The 27359-nt window shown below is 42.5% G+C and overlaps 1 protein-coding gene across 3 annotated transcripts; it reads right to left on the bottom strand.

Moving 5' to 3' along the window:
- Positions 1–11872: 11872 nt before the first annotated feature.
- On the bottom strand, positions 11873–27068 carry LOC115795319 (CD48 antigen-like). 3 transcript variants are annotated; one of them, XM_030751162.1, is made up of 11 exons: positions 26948–27068; positions 24469–24612; positions 23345–23470; positions 23088–23251; positions 21721–21817; positions 21455–21577; positions 21171–21221; positions 19664–19711; positions 18295–18354; positions 17973–18024; positions 11873–14668 (listed from the first exon to the last, which is right to left on the bottom strand). In XM_030751162.1, exons 1-11 carry the CDS (start codon positions 27003–27005, stop codon positions 14584–14586), a joined length of 1008 nt encoding a protein of 335 aa, XP_030607022.1. In that variant the 5' UTR covers positions 27006–27068; the 3' UTR covers positions 11873–14583. The 3 variants fall into 3 exon arrangements, with proteins under 3 accessions (XP_030607022.1, XP_030607007.1, XP_030607014.1); XM_030751147.1 differs by lacking the exon at positions 11873–14668 and having other exon boundaries at positions 17682–18024; XM_030751154.1 differs by lacking the exon at positions 11873–14668 and having other exon boundaries at positions 17682–18024; positions 18295–18351.
- Between the last annotated feature and the right edge of the window lie 291 nt (positions 27069–27359).

Here is a 27359-nt window from a genome sequence, read left to right as displayed (position 1 = left end):
AATTTCATATCCACAAATGTAAATTTTCTTCATCTTGACCCTTTTTTACAGTTCTGGTTAAGGAAATAGAATTGTACTTATCCTCTATTTACAAGAGTACAAACAAAAAAGCTATAAACACTTATGAATGCTGCAAGTCACTGAATGTTTTTAATTTATTGAAATCTTTATAATATCTGCTTTTTGTTTTTGTGCCAATGTATTTACTTCAGAAGCCTATACCCCTGGCATATTTTATTTCTCTTCCTGTGTTCTGTTCCTCATTCTATCCTTGTTTTTCCTTTTGTCAACAAGTTGTGTCTTTAATAAAAAAATTAATTAATAAAAAAAAAAAAAACTAGAAGCATTTCCTGGAGAAAATGCACTGTGAATGCTTGCTGCTGAATGATTGGAGCTGAAATGCCAGGAAATGCTTCAGAGCTTAAATCTGATTGGCTAAAAGAGTTAAAGCAGCTGAAAAATGCTGAATATGAATTTGAAATTAAAAACAGCTGAAATTGTCAACAAAGTAGCTAAATTAAACTCAATTTGCTTAAAGGGCAGGAAAAACAGCCTGAAGAAATTTTAACTGCAGCTGAGGAAAAACCAGAAAACATATTGAAATGGGTGAAACGGCCCACCATGACTGAAGTGGCTATGGCAACTGATGACCTTGGGCCAATTTTTCTAATCATAGTGTTTTGATATTGTGTTATTAAAGCTGCAGTTGCTGCAGGCAACCACTATGGTGAGTGCAGTTACAGTAAAAACATCTTACTTCTTCAACTGAAGCTTGCCAAAGTGGCAATGAATATAAAAAGTTTTAAAGGATCAACTATTGCCTGAAGAAATTGACACACTGAAGCTGTCTTAAACATGAAGGAGAAAGAAGGTGCAGAAAATTGTGGAAAGAATGAGTATAATATCATTGAATCTGACAAGATTTAAAGTTCCAAACTCAATGGAAAATCTTTAAAGCTTGGAGTAAAGTGGGACTTGAACCTGTACTGTTTGCTTCCATGGTCACCTTTTCTACCACTGAGCCAACAGGAGTCTCACACCCACAGTGAGGTTTGCATCCATACATATTGGAGAGCTCTGGCAAGCTGAATGCCAGGTCCACTGCCTACCTGCTGAGGTGCATGCACTCTGGCCAAATCTCTGTCAAATTTGGGTCGGTGCACCTGTCAAACAACAGCTTCTAAATCAAAAACCGTAGCTTCTATAAAAATAATTTTTTGAACTGCGATCGTCACAAGGACCTGCTCTAAACAGTGGTGTAATTTTTATTTTCCCAGACTCAAAAGTGTGGTCGTGGGAGCAGTTTAAAAAAGGGGCTCATTTCTGCTTTGGAGAAAATCACCTATCTGAAATTACTATGGAGGTTAATGGAGGAGTTGGAAGGTACTCTCTCGGCTTGAACCCTCACAGTTTAAAAAGTGTCACAGTCTTCATGAGTATGGGTGGGTGAGTGAATGTGTACGTACGGTGTATCTATGTTTATATGTGTGTGGGTGAGTGTGTATGTGCATGTATGTGTATTTGTGCATAAATGTGTACATGGGTGTGCTTGCGGGTGTGTGTGTGTGTTTGTATCTATGGCTGGACCTGGGTCTGGGCCTTGTGCCTTGCCTCCTGGCCGCTCCTTGCTGGTTGCGTCCTCCCCCCTGCCCCCCTGGGGTGTGGGTGCCTCGGGGTTCCTGAGTGGGGCTGGATGTTCTGACATGGGTGTTGACCTGCTCCCCTGGGGGTTGCGGTGTTGGCTTCTTCAGCGTGGGGGGGGCTCTGTGTGGGGTTGGGCAGTCCTCGGGTGCCGGGGACCCTGCAGCCCTGCTGCCGGCCTGTGCAGGGGGCTGGCCGCTAAGGGGGGCTGGCTTCTCGTCGTCATTTTGTAAATGAGGTTTTTAGCAGTATTATTTCATTTGATAACAGAATTTAGCTGTTTTGATCAGGAACATAAATTTATCTTACATGAAACAAACAGGCACACACGCACCCCAAAAAAAAGGGGAAGACTTCCATAAATGTAAGGGTTGCTGTACACCACCAAGGCCAACTCTTCATCTTCATCCTCCTAAAGAGTTCAAAAACAAACACAAAATGGTGCAACCTGCTGGGATCACACACATTAATCCAAAGTGCATTTAAAGACAGTTTGCATATGTTTATAGATAATCTCCAACGGAATCAGCCGGGAAACAAAAGATAAACAGTAACAAGATCATGCTCGTTATTCAACCATCATTATTACTGCTCCGCTCTGGGCTGACACACATGGCAGTGAGCTATCAGCCACCAACATCTACTGCAGCTCCTCTCATTCCACTGTATTTGTCCTTTTGGAACAGATCAGTGTCCTTACAGTGTAAAACGTTACATCTGGAGCTGATGTACTGTTCACATGTAAATCAGTGCCATGAAAAGAGCAAACTCAGCATTAGCCCGAGCATCCAAAGCTTTTAAAAACACACTGACACACACTTTAATAGAGATGTGTTCCCTCTGTGTCATAAAAACATGTACACTGGGGGTTTATTTTTACCTGCTAGGGTGGTGGTATTCAAACCTTTTTTGGAGCCAGGAACACCAAAGGGCGAGCCAAAATGTCAAGGCAGTTTTTGAGCTGGAAGAGCCTATGAGCTCTTCTCAGAGAGCTTCTCTTCAGCGGCTGTTCCTAACCTATAAAACATCTTCTTCAGAACTTTCTCCTCTGCCGTGGTTTACAGTGTTGCTATTCTAAGTCCCGCCCACTTCTTACATTCTCCTTGATTGGTGAGAGAGAACAGCTGGTTTGGTGCTCATGAAGTCAACAACAGGTGCACTAGAGGAGCAAAAATGAGACAACCCCAAAACAGGAATGGTTTTACAGGTGGAGGCCACTGACATTTTTTCCTCCTCATCTTTTTGACTGATTCCAGGAGACAGACAGTTACTCTAGGAGAGCTGGGCAGGGCTGTAGAAGGTCCTTAACCCATCAGCAGGATGGTTATCTGCTCCTTTGTGCAAGGAGGAACAGGATGAGCACTGCAGGGCTACAAAATGACCTCCAGCAGGTCACTGGTGTGAATGTCTCTGACCAAACAATCAGAAACAGATTTCATGAATTTCCACCAAGTTAAAAATAATCATTTGACCGTTTGAGCTCAGTCTGTACCTCACTCCCTGTTTAACACATGTAGACTGTTTTGTGTGTCTGGGTTTGGTGTATTCCTAGTGAATTTTCTCTGGAGCTGTCGTGAGCGGTGCAGGAAGAAGACCCAAATGAAAACTCTTCACCATGTAGCCAATCATTCAGTAATATGTGATTGGTTTGGTGTCATCGGTGACGTCGGGCTCACAGGTCAGAGTACAGTAGAGTGTCTCAGGGTGGCATTTTGTAGAGACAGTGGGTTTGTGGATGGCAGCTGAAAAAAGGAGCAAACAAACAAGCAGTTTATTTAAAATCAAGTGAGAAACAAACTTTTCCAGGCCAGCTGCAATCAGAATAACTCCACTTACTGATGACAGTGATTTAATCGTGCTCATGACTTTGATGTTGGTCTCTGCTGTTCTGTAGAGTCAGCTTAGAGATCATCAGCGCCCCACTGAAGGTATCCAACTTACATCCATCAAAGTGAGTACACCCCTAAGAGACTACACCTGTAAATGTCCAAATTGAGCACTGCTTGTCATTTCCTCTCCAAAATGTCATGTGACTTGTTAGTGTTACTAGGTCTCAGGTGTGCATAGGGAGCAGGTGTGTTCAGTTTTGTAGTCCAGCTCTCACACGCTCTCATACTGGTCACTGAAAGTTCCAACATGGCAAAGAACTCTCTGAGGACCTGAAAAGACGAATTGTTGCTCTACATGAAGACTGTTATATAAGCTGCACACAGACTACTGTTCATTGTGTCAAAGTGTCATTTTGTCAGTGTTGTCCCATGAAAAGATACACTTAAATATCTGCAGACATGTGAGGGGTGTACTCACTTTTGTGATACACTGTAAAAGTATGAAGTGAAGGTATTTTAATTCAAAAAGATAAGATAAAGGTTTTGCAATGTATTAGTATTATCTACACAGTTTAAGGGATTTTTAATATCTAAACCTTCCTTAAAATAGACCACCCTCTTCAATGTATTTAAAATAATACAACAGTCCACCTGGGTAAACAATCTAAAATAGCAGTTAACTGTATTCCAGCATTCCCACTGAATTACCACCAAGTTTAAGTACTTAAATGCTAATAAAAAACTTCAATAATAACACCGTAAGGCAAATCTTTTTTTTATAAAAAATTACTTTCATTTTTCAGTTTAGGTGAAAACTAAGGAATTAAATTTAATAGATTTCTGTTTTCTGCTGAGAGTTCCTGCTATTAAATAACACCTGAAATTGATAATCAACCCATTAAAACCTACTTTGGTTATTAATTAAGGCTCCAGTCACACAGGCCTAAAGACTTGCTGGTGAGGGTGCTGCACCAAAGACCTTGTGATTATTATATATATATATATATATATATATATATATATATATATATATATATATATATATATATATATATATATATATATATAATATAGAGAGAGAGAGATATATAAAAATATTCAGTGTTATAAATGAACGCTTTGATGTTTCAGTTTCAATGTGTGTTTATCACCTGGTATTGTTTTATAATCAGCTGTCTCATGTAACGTACATTAATTTATTTTTAATCACAGATCGCTGACATACTGTAACTAACAATGAAGTTATGAAACTAAATACTGATGTGAGGTACTTTTGATTATTATTGAAGGATTTCTGCTACTTCAAAAGAAGAAGTAGTTTTAAAATTAGTGTACAATGTTTTAGTGTACAATTATTATTTTGCATATTAATCGCGTTATTACAGGTCAGGCTGTTACAACCCTATTAATCTACTTAAGTGGGACTTCCACATCTTCAGTGTGACCCCCCCCCCGAGAAACGTAAATACTGTAGCGATTCTCTTAGTTAGAGAGCGTGTTGATGTTGTGGGATTTCGGACTGTTCGGGAGGTTCATGAAGGCAGCATGGAGAGAGAGAAAAGACCGAGAGCTTGCCTGTGTGTGTGTGTTGCTGTTCCGTTGTTGTAGTTGTGGTTGGCGTGGCTGTGGCCTACAGCAGCCGTTTTTCTGCTAATAAAGACGACCTTTGTTGTGAACATCGCCGACTGTGGAAGTGTGTTTACAACGTTACATTGGTGTCAGAAGTGGGACTGCTAACCGTCGGCTAGCCCTGCTTCGGCTACCTCAGTTGACAGCCTGCGCTAACTATGGCAGCGCAGCGAGATGTGGCCGGGGCCCGCCCGAAGATCAAGAGAGAGGCTATGGACAGTGACTTTGGGGGCACGCTGGGTCCTGAGGGAGCGGACAGTGCCGGAGAGCGTTTGGCCCGCCTCAGACGGACTGCCAGAGGCCTGGCGGCCGCCGCTGACTTTAGCCCATCGACTGCAGGAATATACGCGGGCGCGGAGACGCCCGCCCCGAACAGCGCGGGGCCCGTGCTTGGCGATAGTGGCGCCCGGCCCTGCCAGGCAAATGTGAAAACCCCCAAGTACTCCGGTAAGGCTGACTGGGAGGCCTTCCATGCTCAATTTGAACTGTTAGCGCATGCTGCGGCCTGGTCCACAGACACTAAAGCACTCCAGCTAGCCTTGTGCCTCACTGACGACGCTTTGGCATGCCTGCTGCTGCTTAGCCCAGCGGAGAGGGGTGACTACAGGGCTCTGGTTGGTGCTCTGCAGCGGCGGTTTGGGCAGTGTGGCCAGCCTGCTGTCCTGCGGTCCGAACTGACGAGTAGACGGAGACAACCGGGTGAGCCGCTTCGCGCTTTGGCTAATGACATTGAGATGCTAGCGAAGAAAGCATATGCCCACATGCCCATCGACGTGCAGAACGAGCTGGCCAGAGACCAGTTCATCCGCGCCATTATCCCTGGTGAGCTGCGCATCCAGACTCAACTTTCCCACCCCCGCAATCTGCACGAGGCCCTGGAGATGGCCTTGGAGAGGGAGGCCGTGGTGGCTTCTGCGGGGTGCGACCATAGCGAGTATGACCCGGTGGTGAGGGCTGCGGTGCCGGAGGCCCCGGGCCAGGGGGTGCCAGCTTGGGCGGCCGAATTGACCGAACTGGTTCGAGGCGTGTCTCTACAATCTTCACGCCGCGGTGCTCGTCCTCGCCGAGACCCTCCTGTTTGCTGGACGTGCGGACAGCTGGGCCACATCAGCGTGCGATGCCCAGACCGTGCCGGTGTTCAGGGAAACGCCTCAGGGCCTGCGTAGGCGGGACGGCGCAGGCCCCTTCTTCTGTGTCCCAATCCGCCGGGGCGCCGGTGGACAGAGCCCAACGGTACAGCTGGGGGTGCGGGGCTCAGCTCCCCCCAGAAGCAGACGACAGCACGGAGTCCGCGAGGGTGGTGGGCTGGACGCGTGCAGGGGATTTTTGTCACATCCCCATCACCCTGGCAGGGGCTCCGTGCACAGCTCTGGTCGACACTGGCTCCACTGCGACCTTGATGAGACCTGACGTGGTGCCGGTAGGAACCCAGTTGGAACCAACTACAGTAAAACTGCGTACAGTGACTGGTGAGTTAGCCCCGATGTTGGGAAAAGGACTGGTCCCTATTCAGGTGGGGGGCCTGGGAGTGAACTTGGAGGTGTGGGTGGCAGCGGTGCAGGACGTTTGCATATTAGGCCTGGACTTTCTGCGGGCCTCACAGAGTGTCTTAGACCTGGGGAATAACACGCTGACCTTTCCAGGGGGCCCCATGGTTGACCTGGTGCGCCCCGCACAGGCCCCGAACCTACACCCGCCAAAGTCGAGAGCAGCGGGGGTGCACCATGAGGCACACCTTCCGCCCCCGATCTACCCCCCTGCACCCCTGTCCCCTGACCCTGATTTAGCCACCGTGGTGGGTTCTCCTGCCTCAGACCAGCACACTGTAATGGGGGAGGGGGATAGACTGGCAGTAGTGAGGGACATATGGACACGTAGCTGCCAAGATTTAGATCATCCACAGCGGGAGGAGCTGTGGCAGGTGCTGCTGGAGTTCAAGGACATTTTTGCTCTGTCAGAAGACGAGGTAGGCTTAACTCACCTCCTGCAGCACGACATTGACACGGGAGATGCACGGCCTGTGAAGTCACGCCCTCGCCGCCTCCCCCTGGCGCATCAGGCTGCGGCTGATAGTGCGATCGGGGAGATGCTCAGGGCTGGCGTCATTGAACCCTCCGACAGCCCCTGGGCCTCGGGGGTTGTGATGGTTAAAAAGAAGAAGAGCCCCAAAATGAGATTCTGTGTCGATTTTAGGCCGTTGAACAGTGTGACTAAGAAAGACTCATACCCGCTGCCCCGCATCGATGAGTGCCTGGATTTGGTTTCCGGCTCTTCCTGGTTCTCCTCGCTGGACCTGCGTAGCGGGTATTGGCAAGTGCCCCTCAGCCCCGCAGCCAGACCAAAGACTGCTTTCAGCACAGGCAGGGGGCTGTGGCAATTCCGTGTTCTCTGCTTCGGCCTATGCAATGCGCCGGCCACGTTTGAAAGGTTGATGGAAAAGGTGCTGGCCGATATTCCCCGACAGGAATGTTTGGTCTACTTGGACGACATCCTGGTCCACGGAAGTTCCTTCGAGGCAGCTCTGGCATCCCTGCGGCAGATTCTACAGCGGATAGCGGCAGCGGGCCTGAAACTCCACCCTGATAAGTGCTGCTTTATGAGGAAAGAGCTGGAGTTCCTGGGACACAAAATCGGGGGTGAGGGTATCAGTACGCTGGAGGAGAAAGTGCAGGCGGTGAAGGACTGGCCAACCCCCACAAACTTGAAGGACTTAAAGAGCTTCCTTGGTCTGGCGTCCTACTACAAGCGGTTTGTAAGGGGGTTCTCCTGTATTGCTGCGCCCCTGTTCCGCCTGCAGAAAAAGGATAGTGACTTTGACTGGTCAGCAGGATGTGAACAGGCTTTTGAGCGGCTGAAAAACGCCCTAACAGAATCTCCCACCCTCGCCACCCCGGACCCCAGTCTGCCGTTTATTCTAGACACAGATGCCAGCGATGTCGGAATGGGGGCAGTGTTGAGCCAGGTGGGGCCAGCGGGGGAGAGAGTGGTGGCGTACTTCAGCAGAACCTTTAATAAGGCTGAACGACGCTACTGTGTGATGCGAAGGGAGCTCCTGGCCATAGTACGGACAATAAGTCACTTCAGGTACTACCTTTGTGGCCTGCCCTTCACTGTCCGGTCAGACCATTCAGCCTTGCAGTGGCTAATGGCGTGTTAGGGGCCAGAGGGGCAGATTGCACGCTGGCTGGAGGAATTAGCGCCATACGTCTTCGAAGTGAAGTATCGAGCGGGGGCTCACCACGCCAACGCAGATGCCATGTCCCGCCGCCCCTGTGCTCCAGCTGGTTGCCGGTACTGCGAAAAGTGGGAAGCCCGGGAGGAGGAGCTCCGGGCTGGGGGAGAGCATGATTCCGGGTGTAGCGGAGGTGAGCTGGCCTGCAGAGTGGCACAGGTGATTGACCCGCTCGAGTGGAGAGCGCAACAGGAGCAGGATGTTGACCTCCGGCCAGTGCTACAATGGGTGGAGTCTGGTCAAAGACCGCAGTGGAGCGGAGTGGCTGGATACTCACCTGCAACTAAAGGACTGTTTGTGAAATTTTCAGCTCTCCGAGTAAAGGACGGAGTGCTGCAGAGAGCCTGGAAGGAGCCAGCTACGGGGGAGGAGAGGTGGCAGGTGGTGGTCCCCAGGGCCCTGAGGGAGGCAGTTTTGAAGGCCTCCCACGGAACCGCCGGGGTGGGGCATTTTGGAGTTTCCAAAACCCTTCGGCGGCTCCGGCAGAGTTTCTACTGGGGGCAGCTCAGGAGGGATGTTGAGGACTTTTGCCGCCGGTGTGACCTCTGTGCAGCGCACAAGGGTCCCTCAGACCAGTCCCGGGCCCAGCTACAGCAGTTAGCAGTGGGAGCCCCGATGGAGAGAGTAGCAGTGGACGTGATGGGGCCTTTTCCACGCACAGACAGAGGAAATCGTTATGTCTTAGTTGCCATGGACTACTTCACAAAATGGCCGGAGGCATATGCCATACCCGACCAGGAGGCGGAGACGGTGGTCGACAGGCTGGTGGAGGGCATGTTTGCCAGGTTCGGGATGGCAGAAACCATTCACAGTGACCAGGGAAGGAACTTTGAGTCGGCTGTTTTCTCTGTCATGTGTGAGCGCTTAGGGATGCGAAAGACCCGGACGACACCGTTACACCCGCAGAGTGATGGGCTCGTCGAGCGCTTCAACAGGACCCTGGCGAAACAGCTGGCCATCCTCACTGCAGAGCACCAGCGTGATTGGGACATGCATCTCCCCCTTGTTTTGTTGGCGTATAGGTCCGCTGTGCAGGATTCCACCTTGTGTACGCCTGCCCTGCTCATGCTGGGGCGAGAGCTACGGACGCCAGCGGAGATGGCACTGGGGAGGCCTCCGGACGCTCCGGTAGTCGTACCGGGTCCGGAATACACCAGGAGACTGCAGGACCGGCTGGAGTCGGCCCATGCTTTTGCCCGTGATCAGCTGGAGAAAGCGGGAATGAGACAGAAAAGGAATTATGACTTGAGGGTAAAAGGGAAAGACTTCAGGGCCGGTGACCTTGTGTGGGTGTACAGCCCGAGGAGGAAGAAAGGCCGGTGCCCTAAGCTGGACTGCCACTGGGTGGGGCCTTGTGTAGTGGTAGAGAAGCTGGGGGAAGTGGTGTACAGGGTTCAGCTGCCGACTAGGGGGAGACGAGTGGCCCTTCATAGAGACAGGCTGGCTCCATATAAGGGTGATGTGCGCCCGGTCCAGTCGACCCCCCTGAGAAATGAAACAGCCACAGCCCCAGACTCACTGACTGTGCCCCCTTCTACTGCCCCACAGCTTCCTCCACTTTTGCACCCCATCCCAGATCAAAAGCAGGGTGCTGCAGGACAGCAGACACAGCCCCAAGTGTCGTCTACAAGGGGGCTGCAGAGGCAGAGAAGACCCCCAGGTCACCTCAGAGACTTTGTACGGGATCCCTCGGGGCGAGGGATTTAGTGAGGGGGGGCAATGTAGCGATTCTCTTAGTTAGAGAGCGTGTTGATGTTGTGGGATTTCGGACTGTTCGGGAGGTTCGTGAAGGCAGCATGGAGAGAGAGAAAAGACCGAGAGCTTGCCTGTGTGTGTGTGTTGCTGTTCCGTTGTTGTAGTTGTGGTTGGCGTGGCTGTGGCCTACAGCAGCCGTTTTTCTGCTAATAAAGACGACCTTTGTTGTGAACATCGCCGACTGTGGAAGTGTGTTTACAACGTTACAATACATTTTGCAATACATTTGCTCCACCATGCCAGGTTAGGGTTTTACTAGACAAAGAAAATCCTCCTACAATTAATAAAATACACATAGAAGTCAGGATAACATCACAGCCCCATTTCCAGTGGTGGGGTCTACGTGATACGCTGGTATACCCACTAGAAAAGCCTGTGAATTTCCGTGTAACCACTTAAAAGTGCCCATTGATACGTAATTTGCTTCTAAATACCAGCGCAAACACTTCACTGCTCCTCTCCGATGCTGTCACCTGCTGCCATACGCTCCCCTTTCCTCCGGCTCCATCTGAGGCTCACAGCCATTGGCTGAGCTCATTGCCATCTCTCTCTGTTCTGTGATTGGTTTCTTATTCAGCTGCTCCTTTATGATTGGCTGGGGATGTAGGCGGGAACAGCTCAGACACAAATCGAGAGAAGCGGCAGCTTAAAGGATTTTTCAATGTTCTGAAAATTAAGATTAAACAAGCTACAGTTTATGAATGTCTTTATAAACCAGCTGCCCTGAAGTCACAGAGGCAGCTTTAGAAGAACCTGTTTGATAAACACATTGAGTTGGTTCATCCTGTCTTTTTGTGAAGTACTTCTGTACTTAGTTCCTAATACTTTAACATGTTTTGCTTTTATACTGTTTTATAGATTCTACATGTTTTTAATACAAAGCCAACTGTTGTACATTTATTTAAATGTAAACATCAGAGAAATTTTGCAATGTTAAATATGCTTAGAAATCAAAATAAATAGTCGATTACATTACAATAACCAGTGTACTTTTGTTTCTAAGCACAGTATACCCACTACAAAAATGTAGACTACACCACTGCCCATTTCAGAACAGAGACCCTCCTGCAGACCTCTGATTACCTTCTGCAAAACTATTTTACCCTAATTTGGAGGCCTTGTTCTAAACTTTTAGTCACCTCTGGGTTTGTAATGATATGATTCATAATCCAGAAAAAATATGTTTTCAATATTAACAAAACTCAATAAATTAAATCAAAACTATACTGTTAGATATTCTGTCATTATCTTTAACATTTCTACAAATACCTCCTGGTGGCCACATCCTAGAACAGACACAAAGGTTTTCCATGGTAAATAAATTAGAGAAAGCACATACTGCACTCTTATGCAAACATAATGTAGTATGCAGCCTGGAACTGATGTTTCTATACACAGACCTGCAAATTTGAGATTCACCAGCTTCTCACTATCAGCTACTGCCAGCTGAGGTCAGTTTCTACATATAGAGAATCCCCACTTTCTCCATCTCAGTCCATAATGATCATGAAGGTGTGGCCTATCACACAGTACAGTATGATCACATGATTAAGTTAAGCCAATCAGACAGGAGAAAAAGGCTGCATATCACAAATACAAAGTGTACAAAAGGCCCTGAACATACAGGAATATGAATATCATGCTGCCCATCTTTGAGTAAAGAACACATCTGCCAAAGTTTATGCAACAACTCCTTGTAGAGTCTATAGATCAGAAAGAAACCTCACAGACAGACATGAGAACAGCAGCTTTTATTTTGTGCTGGATTATAAAAAAATGTGCAACATTAAACTCGTTCCCATAATCCAGATTACAACCAGCAGACATTCAAACATTTAAGTCACTTTCACAGCATGTCACATCACCCAGAGGGTGAGAAAAGGCTCATATGTGATTGTGTCCTGACAAATGTCACAATAATGTGACCCACTGCACTGAGGGTGGCACACTTTCTACTAAACCTGAAACCAGAGAGCTCTCAGTGCAGTAAAGGCACTCTGAATAAACAAACAAACAAATAAACAAAGGCATCTGAGGCTGCAGATTTTTATGTGCTTACAGTAAGGCTGCGGCAGTCTGTCGTGGCTTTATTGCATTAACACATCAAGATTTAGCATCAACAATGCAAACAATAATAAGTAGTCTATTTAAAAAAAATGTAACAAAAAGAAATAACAAATTCACATATTCACACATTAACAACATCTGACAGCATGAACACAACAAACAGAAAAACAGCAGATAATCTTTACCAAAAATGCCTTTATGAATATTTAATGTTACCTGTTTAGTATTCCCACAATTGACTTTATTAAAAAAATAAATAATTCACCTGCAGCAGCATGAAAATCTAAAAAGCAGGAGCACCTTCTTAAATACACTGAAAACACAAAAAGCTCAACAGAAAAATATCAACACTGATATCCATATTTATACTGACAGGAATGAAAGGATGCTGCATCGTTTGATGGAAAATAAAATGATCAAGCTGCAGAGGGCTGCACTGAAAAACACCTGGTTGTGATTTGACACTATAGAAATAAAACTGAACTGAGCTGAAGTAAAGTCTGAACACTGAGATGCTGGTGCAGCTGTAGTTAGTGTCTGAATATGTTCCAGTGCACCACAGGCAGCATTCTGCACCATTAAAGTGTTCAAACTATAACTGTGTGTTTGCAATGAACTCAATGAACATTTCAATTCTGAGGTAACTGTGATAAAGCCACAAAATAACACACAAAAACAAACACACTTCGCCTCTTTTTCTGTACCTGGAATACGTCACATGTGATTGATCACACGGCCTTTGCTGAAGAAAAAAAAAATCTCTAACAGCAGCTTTAATTGCATCAGTAATGGAGGATTTTGCACCACTAACAGTTTCCTTTACTGCAGCAGCAGGTGCTAAAAGTCACTCCTCCAGTTTAAAGAACAAACTCTCAGTGCTACAAAGCTTTTGATCCTTTAGTCATATTTGATTCCCTCCTTTCATTTTTCATATCAGTCTGTTGTTTTAGTGCTTCTTGGTAGTTTGTTTTTATGTATGAATCAAGATATTGTACCTTAAAAGCTTGGTCTGCGAGCATTATTCTACTTCAAAGCAGCAGTTATTAGTAATATCAGTATTTTAGAGAGTAAAAGCAAACTTCATTATTTTAGTATTAACTATCACATTGATATTTAACAATGAAAACTTCATGTTATGCTCACACATAATAGCATAAATAATCCAGCAGCAGTTTCACATGTTATTGTTGAGCTAATGCTGGCTCCTCTGTCCCTTCAGTGCTGCTCAGACCTGCAGGACTTTCTTTACTCGTCTCCTGTTCTGGGAAATACTGAAGACAAATAAAGCTGAGGATGATTTTGGCACCTCACTATTTTTTTTTTCACATGTATAACGATATTACAATGTTATTATTATTGTATAGTCATATAATGAAAATCTGAATTCATGACAGCCCTACAGGCATCATCCCTGTTATACAACTAAGTTTTCAGTAAGTTTATGCAGATCCTGGTCATGCACTGCAGTCCTGTCTCTCTCTCCCCTCAGCCCCAACCAGTCACAGCAGATGACTGCCCCTCCCTGAGCCTGGCTCTGCTGGAGGTTTCTTCCTGTTAAAGGGAGTTTGATCATAGAGGGTCGTTTTGATAGTTGGGCTTTCTCTGTAATTATTGCACGGGCTTTCCCTCATAATATAAAGTGCTTAAGAGATCTCAGGCTGCTTATTATCTTCCTGTTGTTTGAAATCAGACCACTCATTAAATAAGAACATAATTTAAGAAGAAATAAAAGAATTTCTTTAGCCAGATGAGAGGTGTCTTTGCTCTGGCTTATGGTTGCAGCTGGTGTAAAATCTTGGTCCTGGTGAATGTTTGCAGAATATAATTCTTTAGAGAGGAAAAACTCTTATTACTGGTTTTACTGGTCAAGCCCACCAGAAATCAAACACAGCTTTATGAGCTAAAATAAGTATGACACCCCTGCTCTCTTCATCTGTCGGTCATTAACACTGCTAGTCATTTGAGTTGCCCCTCACATCCCCTCTAAGCCTGCTACAAATTATTATGAGGCGTGGCAAAAGAACTCAGCTGCCATAAGTAATCTGTGCAGCAAAAATCCAAGACTGACTGATTTCTTACATCTGGAATTTTCTTGGATTTCTGACTGATAAATATTGAAATGCAAGCATGTTTTTATCATTAAAAAGCTGAGCTTGGAATGTTTGATAAAACCTAAATGCATGATTTAATAATAATAATAGCAATAACACTATTCTCTCTTGTGTGTCTGTTTTTTCCAGCTGCCTTTCTCTCAGATAAAATCCACACATGTAACATTGCTCTGTGTTTGGTTATACAAAATCAAACACACAGAGCCATTCACAGGCAGAAAACCTGCCTGCACTCATTCCCAAGAATCAGGACGAATGTTTGGCTGAGTACTTTGCAAACATATTCCTCTGAATTTAAACCCTTGTTTTGGTGCAGAGGTCACAGCGAGTCACACAGCATGAAGAAATCTTTGGTCCTCAGCTTTGGTCCTATGTTGTCTCCTCCTCCTGTTTCACTGCAGACTCTGTAAAATATGAAAAAAATCTGTTACCACAGTGATTCATCGGACACACAGATTTACTCTTTCTGCGGTGTGTCGTCTACAGCTTGTCAACATGGGAAACAAGTTGTTTCCCCAAGAGCCAAAACTAGAGTCAGTATCAAACTAATGCAGCTCTCAGAATGGCTGAAGAAGAGTTCTCATCATGGAAGTTCTTCCTCTTTGCTGGGATTCATTTAACTCTATTTATTTATCTGGGGAAAGTATCACTGAGCTCTGCATACAGATGTCAATGATACAGATCTCATGCTTCACAACCTACTGTAGACACATTTGTGAGTCATGCTGAGCTCTTGTACTAATGCAAAGCAGTAGGTTTTATTTTATATGTCAAAATTCGTTAAAATCTTCACATTTGTGTAGTCAAAGCAGTATTTTGGTCCTGGAGCCTTTGCCTTAAAAATATAACTAAAAGAATTATTCTTTTTAAAATTCTTGTTAGTTATTTTTATGTCTGTGTTTGTCATAAGCACTATTGTTAAATAGTGGGGTGGAGATGGGTTGCAAAGTGGCTTGCAGAGCCTCAGAAACTAAAGTGGGCTAAAACAGATAAAACAGCAATGACAGAAATGAGATTTATTATTTGGAAATTAAGCAAATTAAACGCCAGGCAGGAAATGTACGGGCAGTGTGATCACCTGATCTGTTTGTACAGAATGTTTTTAAGATTAATTGCATTTTGTAGCTTCCAGCTTAAAAACAAACATGAAGCTCAGATGATTGTGGACAGCAGTTCTAAACTTTTATGCGTCTTACTTTCAGTTAAATCACCAGATCTGCTGCTGGGGTACATAGGCGTAGCAACCGGGGAGGACGGGGGGGACATGTCCCCCCAATATTGGAGACAGGCTCATTTGTCCCACCCAAAAATTACATGCGGAGGAAAAAAATACTTGATTTTTAAATCTTTAATTCACGTGCTTTTATTTTGAAGGCGCAACATAGTGTCATGTCACTGCGCTCCCCCCGCCCCCTTCTGAACGGCTCTACGACACCGGCAGTCAGAAACTCTTTTAAATGAGATAAAACGGTCTGTTGGGAATGTTGCCATTAATATGATTTGTTTATTAACGTCTTGTTGTCAGTTTACTTTCATATATAGAAACCAAATCTTTTTGGTTCAATTAATTCAATTCAATTTTATTTATATAGCGCCAAATCACAACAAACAGTCGCCTCAAGGCACTTTGAACAGTCTAGTAGGAATGGGATCTATTAACCGTGTTGCTGGTTTGGAGGAAGTAACTATTGAAGTTAACTCTGAAAGATCAACTGGAGCGAAAGAGTCTAAACAAATACCAGCAGTGCTGAAAGCAGCCGAACATGAAGAGAAATCTTTGAGAAGGTTATGAATAATTTTTTCTCTAATGTCTAAAATTTTATTTGTAAAGAAATCCATGAAGTCACTACTAGTTAAAGTGAAAGGAATACTCGGCTCTACAGAGCTCTGACTCTTTGTCAGCCTGGCTACAGTGCTGAAAACAAACCTGGGGTTGTTCTTATTTTCTTCAATTAATGATGAATAGTAAGATGTCCTAGCTTCATGAAGGGCTTTTTTATAGAGCAACAAACTCTTTTTCCAGGCTAAATGAGCATCTTCTAATTTAGTGAGACGCCATTCCCTCTCCAGCTTTCGGGTTATCTGCTTTAAGCTGTGCGTGTGTGAATTATACCACGGAGTCAGGCACTTCTGATTTGAAGCTTTCCTCTTCAGAGGAGCCACAGTATCCAAAGTTATACGCAGTGAGGATGTAAAACTATTGACGAGATAATCGACCTCACTGGGAGCAGAGTTTAGGTAGCTGCTCTGCACTGTGTTGGCACTGAAGAGCATAATAACGAAGGAATTAGATCCTTAAACTTAGTTACAGCACTTTCACAAAGACTTCTACTGTAATTAAACTTATTCCCCACTGCTGTGTAATCCATTAAAGTAAATGTAAATGTTACTAAGAAATGATCAGACAGGAGGGGGCTTTCAGGGAATACTGTTAAGTCTTCAGTTTCTATGCCATATGTCAGGACAAGATCCACAGTATGATTAAAGTGGTGGGTGGGCTCCTTTACATTTTGAGATAAGCCAATTGAATCTAACAATAGATTAAATGCAGTGTTGAGGCTGTCGTTCTCAGCATCTACATGGATGTTAAAATCACCCACTATAATGATTTCAGTCATCTTAATCCTGGGATGGTCACTCGTCCAATATTTAACTGCTAACTTTGTCTAGAAATTAGCTTAACTAGCCAAAATGTTTTGTTATCTCATTTCAGCTCAATGCCATCACCAATAAAAAGGCTGAAACAGCAGCAGGACTCACTCTGTTTTTTAAGAGTTACATCAGTGTGAGTAACAGTCACACAACACAAGGGCAACACCTGATCATAATTTATCAACATGTACGACAGTATATTAGATATGTGTAATAATATCTTTCAGGAGAATGGTAGTACATAGAGTAATGATTCAGTTGAAGCAATGAAAGGTGGAGAAGCTGAAGAAGATCAGACGAGGGCTTAAATTAGTGTAGTGAAATATGTATTAGCCTGTTATTAATGTTTAAATATAAAACTAAACAATTTGATCATGAGAAGAACTGGTTCAGGGAAGAGAGAGGAGAGCCAGGTGGAGCTTCAGGGTGTGAGGTCAGGTTTAAAAACCATATTAATTATAATAGATCCAGAAAGAACAGGTCAGGACTGTTTGTTTTTTTTTCCAAGATAAATTTTCAATGTTTTCATTATTTCCACAGCACTTATAAGAGTATGGGTTAGGTTATGTTTAGGTTGCCAGGTGCAGTACAACACCCCACTAGAGTTCTGTACATTTTTTTGGTGAAATGCTTCTCCATAGTGACCAATAAGTGGATTTTTTTCCTCGTTTAGTATAAAATGAGCCATCTTTAGGCTCAGGAGCTGTGCCTCATCTCTGAAACCATTTTGTATGTTTAGGAGCAGCAATGCAGCACAAAGGAGGCAGGAAAAGGAGAGGGTGGTACAGGGCTGGAGGTCAGGATTTAAAATAAATGAGTGAAAACTTTTACTGTAAGGGTTAGGCGACGCTGTAAACAGAGCTGACAGCGTATGAGATATAATGTATATATCTTAGGGCTGGGCAATAAATCAATACAATATGTATTGCGATAGACACGTGATCAATATAGCATTTTTTTTATGCTTTGCTCCGAGTATTTACGGATCTGTCAGGTTTCTTATGTGTCCCCCCCAACAGTAAACTCATTCCTGCGCCCTTGCTGGTGTCTGCTGACCCTGGAGGTGTTTGGTCCCCTTCGAGCTCTTCTTGGACTTCTGAGGTAGTTTCTGTAAAATGATTAAAAATAAATAAATAATCTGTCACACGAGTTCCAGTTTAAGTTCCACTAAACTGATTTTCAGCCTATTAAACAGCATCTAATACTGTAGGTTTATCCTGCAGGATTAAGCATAACGAAAAGGATTTCACTTTTAAAATGATGAAAAAATCTATATATTTCGTGAAAATATGAAAGGATTTAAATGTAAATGATCACACTTTTGGAACGATTTAATAAATACAACATGCGTTGTATGTTGGTATGAAGTTGAACTCACCAGGGTCACTGGTGGTCTCTGGAAGCTCAACAGGTGTCAGGTCCTGAGCAGCTGTTTCTGCTAAATGATAAAAAAGAAACAAACACAATCACACTGCATGTGACACACCCTGGAAGTGCTAACTGTGGTCTGTCTCACTCAGGGACAGACTGAAGCAATAATAGCTCATCAGAGTTTGGCTCATCACAGCCTGCTCAGGCTGACCCTGTGATCAGATTCTCTTTATATGACGAATAGAATTTGTTTTAAAATGATATTATTGGATGTCTAGAATAGAAAAAAAAAGAGCATTCTGGGTGTTTTTGTCTGTTTTGGACACAGTGAGTCACACTTTAAAAACCAAGCCCTACAGTCAAACCTACATACTGAGCTGAGGGCTTAACTGCTTAAACAAACTGCTGTGTTTGTGGGTCTGAGATGATCACTGCCCAAACAATTCTCATTATGCAGGTTCTTCCTGTGTCCTGGAAAGAGTTTCATTGTTTATTTATTCGAGGAAAGTAGCACAAAGAAATCTGTGAGCTCTGCATGCAGATCACAGATGGTGCAGCTTCATGCGTCACAACATATGGCAGATACATTTGTGAGTCATGCTGAGCTCTTGAAACACTCATGCTTAAAGTTTGATTGTTTCAGTCATGAATTCATTATATTTGTTTTGCCAAAATATAATTTTTTTAAACTTTATCTCCTGCATGTTAATGTTATTTATTCAGGTCTCTCTGAGAAGCATCTGCAGTAGTTTATATTTGGTGGTTCTGGGATGTCCCCACCCCTCCAGCAGCAAACATGGAAGCTGGAAGAGCAGCAGCAAGACCCCCAAACACACACACTGAGTCAATAACAGGATGGACAGAGGAGCTTGGGTGGAGGTGGGTTGCAATGCGGCCTGCAGGGACTCAGAAACAGTGGGCAGAGAGTCAGAATCACAACACGGCTGAGACAGAGCACACACTCTGTTCACATGTGATAAAACTACATCCTCTCTCACAGGAGGGATTAATGCCCTGCTTCCAGATCACAGATGGTGCAGCTTCATCCGCATATTCTGAGTGACTCACACTGAGCTCTTACAGGCTGATGCTAGAAAGTTAGCTTTATGTGGCAAAAACATGGCCAAATAATACAAGATGATGCAATAATATTGTTGTAAATTGCTATAAAATTTCAGAGTTGGATCTTCCTCCTGTTGCTGCTTTGCTGTATGTTGTGAAAACATTTTGCTTGGGTGAGTAAAATGTTGGGACCACAGAGGAACACGATGTTTCTTAGACTGACAAATCTGGTGCATCAGGACCAGATGCAGCCATCATCTGCTGTCACTGATTATTTATGAATATTTTTACCCAATAAATAAGATTTTACTCACCAACTCCATTCCTCTGTTCTTGAGCCAGTGTGTATTCTGGACCCCCCCCTGTCACATAGTAAAAGAAGTATAAGCCATGATCAGTACATCATCAGCAGATGGTAAATTCTACTGTACTGCAGTTGAAAAACTGCTCTTTAAGCTGTTGTATTTTGTTTTATTTCAAAGTCAGTGAAGCTCTTTAGAACCACAGCAAACAACACTGCAGCCACACTGAGACACTTTTACACCTTTACTATTGCTTTATAAACTGCCAGTTAATCTATGAGAATATAGAATAATTTATTGGTAGGTTTATATTTTATATTATAAATCTCGTGTATCAGAAAAATAATTAGTAACCAGAGCTTTAAAATAAAGGGAGTGGAGTAAATGCTGCGCCCCTCTGTAGACTCACTCATGCAGGCTGCAGGTATCTCTGCTAGAAGAAGATGAACACTGATCATCTGCAGCAACGTTTACAGATAATCTGCTGCTTTCAAAGATCTATCAGTTTATCTGCACACAGGCAGCTTTGATTTTAGCTTCTTCTTATTCAGTTGTGTTACTGCAGTATTAAACAAACCAGCGATGGATGGAAGCAGCTAAAAACAATATTTATGCATTTAAATTATGCAAACAGGTGCAGGACATTTAAGTGTGAAAATACTGACTATAATAATCATTAGTGAGGGTCCACTTCAGGTCAGCAGTTGGTCAATCAATATTTTTTACTGCTCCGACACCACTGGGTCATTTGTTAGTTGAACCCTGTCCTAGAAGTCTTAATAAATTCCTCTTCTAACAGCATCATCTAGCATACTATAAATAAAGTTCCCCTTGAATAAAAGACATAGATGTGTGTGTTAATTCACTGAACTCATCATTAATCACAGTTTTTTTTTTAATTTGTTGAGTTGTTGAGCTCAAACACACAACATGAACACAGGATGCTGTTCCTGTTTTCATTTTTAGGGTTTCACCATCATTTCCATTCATCCATCAGTCACATCTTCTTTTTGGGTCTTAAAGTGTGATTTTGTGTTTGTAATGAATGCACTGTAACACTGTCTGTACTCTGCAGGCCTTTCTGAGCCCAGAAAGTTGTAGACACAAGCTGCCTCACACAGATAATAACAAAGTCTATGTTTGCATGAGTTTCTGTGGTTATTATCTGACATTTTCCACAGCAACACATTAATCAGTTAATTAAGAAAATAGCTGGATTTTTACTCCATGATGGAAACAGCTGATTCAGGATGCTGTTGTGACCTTAAAATACTCTGAATCAAATGTGACATTTTTAAAGTAAAAGAAGAGCATACACACAGAAAACAACTGTAGCTGATTATCTTTATATTGTTAGTGTAGCTCTCACAGTTTTCTCTGTCCAAAAACCAAAATACTTTGAAGCTTTGAATAATCATAAAAACCAAAGGAATAACTGATATCCTGCCTTCAGAGTCAATATTACACAGCACACCATTTCAGAGAGTTAAATAGATTCAAAATAAGATTTAGTTCATACCACAATTTAGCCAACTCCTTCTCTTAAACCAGGCAACGTTCTGACGACAACCTGTAACGAAAGAGATGAAATAAAGAAGAAGACATCAGCAAAGAAAAGGAAATGTGACAAAATAAAACAGCTCAAAGGAACTGAGCTCAATTAAATAAAGATAAAAAAGTAGAATAAAAAAATGAAATAAAGGATGTCAAAAAGTTGAAATCTAAATAATATGTGTGTAAAAGAAAGTAAATAAAATGTAATTAAATAATGGTGATAGACTGTAATCATCTGTGGAGTCTTACCTGCATTTTTACCTTCTGCTCTGTGATTACACCAAATCCGGCAGTGGACCAGGAGTCCCAGGACAATAACCAACACAATCAATGAAGTCACTACTGCTGCTGCGATCACAGCCACTGAAGGCCCTACAATTAAAGAAAGAATAAATTAATAAAACGTTACAAGAATGCTGCATTTGAATCTTTAAATCAATAAAAATCCACCTTTAATCAAAACACACTCTGTCACAGTCTCTGCTGTTAAACATAAAGACGTGTTGGTGACGCACCGTTTGTGAACGGGCTCATGATGTCGTCACTGCGTTCACTGCTGACTGGATTTTTCAACTGACAGCTGATCAGTTTTCCAACAGACTCTGTATCGTCCTACGAATCCAGAGAAAAGAGAGAAGCTCATAAACATTAAACACTTTAATCAGATTACAGGACATGTTTGTATTTGTTGAGAATGAACAAAAACTACAGCAGCAGCAGCGACGGGGCTCAAAGATGTCAGACTGCACCCAGATCAGCTTTAACTGAATTCCCAGAAAATGTTAAATAAAAGTAAGACTGAACATTTCCATCCACCGCTGTTATGAGCCTGTTGTTGAGATTTATTTCTTTGTATTTCTAAAACAATTTCACTTCACTGGGATATCCCTGCATTATTCACTGTTAATAAGAATCTACTGTTATTGTTATGAAGATTAGATTAGATTAGATTAGATTAGATTAGATTAGATTAGATTAGATTGGATTAGATTAGATTAGATTAGATTAGATTAGATTAGATTAGATTAGATTAGATTAGATTAGATTTTAAACTTCTGGGAGAAAAAGGAGGGTTCCATCAGGGAACCCCTTATCTAATTACCCCTTATCTTTACAAAGCAAGCTTACTTCTGATTGGCTGCCCCTCAACTGGCTTCTATAAACAGAACAAACATATACACTCAATGGACTTTTTGTTTGGTACAGCTGTTCAGCTGCTCATTGATGCAAATATCAAATATAAGCCAATCAAAGGGCAGCAACTCAGTGTATGTAGACATGATCAAGACGACCTGCTGAAGTTCAAACTGAGCACCAGAATGAGGAAGTGAGCTGATTTAAGTGACTGAATGTGGCAGGTTGATACAGTTGAGTTCTGCTGGGATTTTCCCACACAAACCATCTCTGGGGTTACAGAGTCGGGATATATCTGTAATCCAGGTAAACTTATTGAGTAATTCAGAAGTGAGATTATATAGTTCACTACGTAATTTAAAAATAAGTAGGTATATTTAAACCTGCAAATATGATTATTGTTGTTCAAACTTTTGTCTTTAATTTGATTTCTCTGGTGTTGTCATACAGACTCTGCAGCTGTACAAAGGGCTCAGCCTTTCCACGCGATACTTTGTGTTCTTTCCATTTACTTCAATTCTTTGCTGACATTTGTTTACTTTTATGGTTATTTTTGGCTGTTGTCACTTTACTAAAACTGTAAATGACATCATAATAATTATTGAAACAGGAGAAAAAACCCAAATCAATCCCTTTAAAAACAAGTGACAAATTTACAAAAACCATTAAAAAAAATCTTAAAAGAATTTAGATAAAAGTTTTTTGACAGTGTATTAAGTTTTCTATTGTTGTTGACTCGTGTTTGTACCTTTGTTATGTCGAGCTGCTTCGTTGCAGGTTTCACCACGTCGCCCATCATCCAGGAGTAGGTGACGGATCCTGCAGTTTCAGGTATGTTAGCGTTACAGGTGAGAGTGCACTGAGTCTCCTCAGGGTTGCAGTGTGTGGAGATGGTGGGTTTGGGGACGGCGGCTGGTAGAAAAAGAAGCAAACAAACATTTAATTTAGAATCAGGTGAAAAACAAACGATTCCAAACAAACTTCATTTCAAATTCCTGCACTTACTGATGACTTTGATTTCAGTCGTTTCCATGACTCTGTTGTTGATCTCTGCCGTGTAGCTGCCGCTGTCCTTCAGACTCAGGTTTGAGATCATCAGAGCTCCAGTGGTGAGGTTCACCTCACAGCGACCTAAAAGCACGACAGTTACATCATTCAGGTGTTTCCATGGATTTCTGGTGAGTTACAGACGAAGGAGTTTAAAGCTGTTCCAGATTTATCTGCTCAGTGTAAGAGCCTGTGGAGATTTTAATATCACACCCATCAAAGGGGAGCCTTCATTTAGAGCACAGAAACAAAAACATTCAAATCAGCTTAAAATTTTAGAGTTTGTTGAAGTTAATTTGTTCATTATATTTGGGTAGTTTCATCTAAATAAATAACATAAAGTTTAAAGCTGACAAAACATTTCAGCAAACCTCTGTTTTATATATTTTTACCTTAAATGACCTCAACTTTCATATTTTAGTGTGGACATAAATCTGTTACTTCTGTAGAAATGTCATTAAAGTATTTTCATTTACTGCAGCTGGTTAACAAATCCAATAAACACATTAATAGGAAGAATATAAAGAATCTCTGATGTTGTAAATGACAACCATACAAAACCAAATTAATAAACACCATAAACTGATCATTTAAACCTTAAATTATGATTTGTTTTTGCACTCAGTTTTTGTTAAATGTGTCTAAATGCAGCTCTTCCTCATAACTAAAACACTGAATGAGGGTGAAAAATAATAATTTTTAAAGGTGGCAGCATGAACTCATCAGTGTACTGATTTCTTATCTTTCTGCATGTTTGTCACACATTTCAGAAATTTGAATTTAACTGCAGGCCTCACTCGCCTCAGTTAAGGTCAGAGTTCATGATTCAACAATAAGAAAGAGACAAAAACCACCCGCTTTAATCGGCTGATAACAACCTTTTTGCCAGCTAGGAGGTAGAGACGACACCGACTGGCCTTTAACTAAGGGTCTGATAATCGTTGATAACGTCCATTTAATGGACTGATAACATTCGAATCGGCTGTCTGAAACATGTAACTGTAACAGGTATGCAAAAAAACAACAACTAAGAAATCAGTAAAGGGCAAATACATGTACTTCCTGTTGAATATTGAGTGTACCTCTGAAGTCTCTGTACGCGTCCAGTTGCTCTCCGTACCACTCCACAGCGATGTCCGCGCCGTGTTTCCATGTGACGCTGGTGATGGGACCGGGAACGGTGCCTGGTGACAGCACAGCTACGCCTCCTTTCTTGTACATGTCGACTGCAAAACAAAAACAAGATCAACATGACTGCTCATATTTAGTTTTATAAATGAACACATGCTTTGATGTTAACATTTAATAACATGTGTTCATCACCTGGTAGCTGCCTGTTTTATTTAAAGTCAGACGCCTTCTGTGCAGTTTTTTTAACCTTGCTTCAGAAAACCTGCATTTTTACCACAGATCAAGAGGCTGCCCAGCTGACACAACCAGCAAAGACGTTATGAATCTAAATACAAATATGAAGCACTTCTGATTATTATTGATGGTTTTCTGCTACTTAAAAATCTCTGGGAGGGTTACTGTTACTTTGCTCTATTTATTCATTTATTAGCTTATTAGCATGGTCTATACTTCCTCAAATATTTATAAAACTACATGAATGTACCTGGATGCATTCATTCATGCTCAGGTCTAAATACCTGAAAACTAAACCAATGAGTACTTTCTCCACTAGTCATAACATCTACAGTGAAGAGTTTGCAGCATTTATGATTTGATTACTACAGATTTGTTTTAAAAAGTTCACCGCTGAAGGAGAACAACAACACATCTTCCATCGTGTGCTCCTGTCTTGTGGATGTCAGAGTAAAAATATACTTCTATTTTCTCTTTTTTATTTAGCTTAGATTAATGAAACTGTGTCTTTATGTTTTCCAGTGTGGGCTCAAGCTGTATGTAAGGCCACAACAAGGATTAATCTCACTATCAGTTCATCAGACTGACTGGTGAGAGTGAGACAGATGTGCCCACTATCCACACACCAGGAAATAAACAAGGGGAATATTTTGTCTTTAAAAATGCATTTCTTTGCTTGTTTGTTTAAACATGGCACCAAAAAAAAAAAAAAAAATACAACAAAAAACGCAGTTACATTGTTTTTGACAAAAAGAAAAGAAAAGAAAAGAAAAAAGCTTTTAACCGGTGGCATTCCCACGCTACAGTGTTACGGGTGATTTAGGGTCTTTGGATCTTTGTGGGGCCTGCATACATACATCCCCTCTAAACTCTACATTGTAACCTACGACGTAACCTGACTTGCATCTCCCAGATCGACGCAGGCTTAAGTCCCACACCGTGATTAACAGGCACGGACATAAATCCCGGCGTTGTGCCAAAAAAAAAGTGATTGCCTGCAAAGACGTGATTTCCGATATTTATGTGTATTTGATGTGAAATATCGTTGCTTATATTCAGGCACGTGCACAGATAGAGCCCTAATGGTGCTCAAGCACCTGCTGCCCTTTTGCACTGGATGAGAAAAGTGCCCTTTTTGCTGGAGCCCAATTTTTTTTTTCTTCATTCATTCATATTTTAAAATAAAAGTGACCCTCTCTGCCCCTCCCTCATCCTCCGGTTAGCGCTCACGCAGTGCTGAGAGCCAAACCCCTGCTACACACTTGTGCTCTGACCCGCAGCATCAGGCGCACAGGTAACGTCAGTGTTTGTGCAACGCCTCACGTTGCTGGCTGCAAAACACTTAACACATGTAGGCGTCACGCATAACACATATCTACGTGTTTTGTACTCATGAGTCATGAAATAGGTGATTTCAAATCATGGTCCAGCTGTTTACTGACGTTTGTCATGTTTAATGAAGGGGGGGGCAAACTGCAGCTGACATTCTCTGTCAGCTGAATCCAGACCTTTTTGGCCACTTCAAATATCTTTATTGAACTGTGATGCTGCAGTTTGTGTTGCCCTCTTGGCCACATCTGTCTTTAAAAAAAAAACAATCATTTCAGTGACAGTTTTTTTTCCTTGTTGAATATAAATTGCTTTGCCAAAAACCGATTGCAGCTTCTAACTTGTGACAGGAATGTTGTTTCTGGCTTAAACTGACTTGATATCGTTCGTGACAGCTATGTTTGACGCGTGCTTCACAGATTATAGGCCAAAAAGTACCGCAAATACAGCAAATCAGTTTTTGGCACAACACCGGGGTTTATGCCGGTGCGAGGCGCTGCGTGTGTTAATTGCAGGCCACTTCGACCGAAGCGTAATTACATAACTTGAGAAGTGCACGTCAGGTTACTGCGTAGGCTTCAAAGGGACTTTACGTACGGAGGCCCAGCAAAAACTCAAATGCTCTTTTCCTTATTAAAAAAACAACAACAACAAAAAAACAAAAAAACAAAAAAACACAACGCCACAGCGGACTGTTGTGTCGTGTTAAATAACAACGAAACAAAGAGATGCATTTCTACAGACGAAAGATTCACCGCGGTTATTTCCTGGTACGCCGGTTCCGTTTTCACCCTCAGCAGTTAATGTGTGAAATTATAACAGCTACACTAAATAACAATAAGAAAACATAAACCTCGTTCAGCTTACCCGTCTCTGCTGCTCCGCTCATGAAGCACGTGATCAGCAAACCCAGCGGTAGCCGCATCTTCTTAATTAAACGAATAAATAAACGACACGAGTGACAATAAAAGCCGGCTTATAATATTAGTGACAACTGCAGGATGTTTAAACAAATTGCGAATAAATAACACAAGTGGTAGAAAAATGACAAACGGAAAGGAAAAAAATTTCCACACCCGACCAACATGCGGAAGCTGTTATGCCCCCTATTAAAGTGATATACGCATTAATAATCCTCAGAGGTGGGAAGTAACGAAGTACAAATACTTCGTTACTGTACTCAAGTAGAATTTACAGGTATCTGTACACCCACATATATATATTTTTTCTTTAATTTTAATTATACAGATTAAAAGACCAAACTCAGTATTACCCTAAG

Source organism: Archocentrus centrarchus, chromosome 2 (genome assembly GCF_007364275.1).
Source record: "Archocentrus centrarchus isolate MPI-CPG fArcCen1 chromosome 2, fArcCen1, whole genome shotgun sequence".
NCBI lineage: Eukaryota > Metazoa > Chordata > Actinopteri > Cichliformes > Cichlidae > Archocentrus > Archocentrus centrarchus.
This window is presented reverse-complemented; position numbering and strand designations above follow the sequence as displayed.